The sequence below is a fragment of the Austrofundulus limnaeus genome, unplaced genomic scaffold (genome assembly GCF_001266775.1).
Source record: "Austrofundulus limnaeus strain Quisiro unplaced genomic scaffold, Austrofundulus_limnaeus-1.0 Scaffold2993, whole genome shotgun sequence".
NCBI classification, from domain to species: Eukaryota; Metazoa; Chordata; class Actinopteri; order Cyprinodontiformes; family Rivulidae; genus Austrofundulus; species Austrofundulus limnaeus.
In genome coordinates, this window is record NW_013955395.1 from 10,868 (window position 1) to 12,171 (window position 1,304).

The 1,304-nt window shown below is 33.8% G+C and overlaps 1 protein-coding gene across 1 annotated transcript in view; it reads left to right on the plus strand.

Annotated features, from left to right (window-relative positions):
* Nucleotides 1-1,304, plus strand: part of mrpl38 (mitochondrial ribosomal protein L38) — a gene marked incomplete at its 3' end in the record, with an annotated part of 6,391 nt that overhangs the window by 3,917 nt on the left and 1,170 nt on the right. Inside the window, 1 exon segment of the mRNA XM_014000367.1 lies at nt 512-669. Coding sequence (XP_013855821.1) covers nt 512-669 — 158 coding nt within the window.

The following is a 1,304-nucleotide window of genomic DNA, read 5'->3' on the forward strand; positions in this document are numbered from 1 at the left end:
CTCTAAATGTTAAAGTTCTGAGTGACCCACCTCTCTAAATGTTAAAGTTCTGAGTGATCCACTTCTCTAAATGTTAAAGTGCTGACTGACCCACCTCTCTAAATGTTAAAGTGTTGAATGGCCCACCTCTCTAAATGTAAAATGCTGAATGGCCCACCTCTCTAAATGTTAGTGTTGAGTGGCCCATCTCTAAATGTTAAAGTGTTGAATGGCCCACCTCTCTAAATGTTAAAATGCTGAATGGCCCACCTCTCTAAATGTTAAAATGCTGAATGGCCCACCTCTCTAAATGTTAAAGTGTTGAATGGCCCACCTCTCTAAATGTTAAAATGCTGAATGGCCCACCTCTCTAAATGTTAAAGTTCTGAGTGACCCACCTCTGTAAAAGTTAAAGTGCTTAATGGCCCACCTCTCTAAATGTTAAATGCTGAATGGCCCACCTCTCTAAATGTTAAATGCTGAATGGCCCACCTCTCTAAATGTTAAATGCTGAATGGCCCACCTCCACAGGGGCAACATACCAGGAGGAGCAGTGCAGGAGGGACAGGAGCTGTGTCACTACATGCCCCTCATCCCTGCTAAAGGAACAGGATTCCAACGCTACGTTTACGTCCTCTTCAAGCAGGACAATTACATCGATTTCCAGGAGGAGGTCAGGGAGTCTCCATGGTGAGAAAACTTTAATAACATTACATGACTGTACTGTTATAACATGTTCTGTTCTACAGGATACAATCTGTACTCATTCACACATTCATTTATACATTCATTCAATCATTCATTTATACATTCATTCACACATTCATTCACACATTCATTTATACATTCATTTATACATTCATTTATACATTAATTTATACATTCACACATTCATTTATACATTCATTTATACATTCATTTATACATTAATTTATACATTCACACATTCATTTATACATTCATTTATACATTCATTTATACATTGACACATTCATTTATACATTCATTCACACATTCATTTATACATTCATTTATACATTCACACATTCATTTATACATTCATTTATACATTCATTTACACATTCATTCACACATTCATTTATACATTCATTTATACATTCATTTATACATTCATTCACACATTCATTCACACATTCATTTATACATTCATTTATACATTGACACATTCATTTATACATTCATTTATACATTCATTTATACATTCATTCACACATTCATTCACACATTCATTTATACACTCATTTATACATTCATTTATACACTCATTTATACATTCATTTATACATTCATTTATACATTCATTC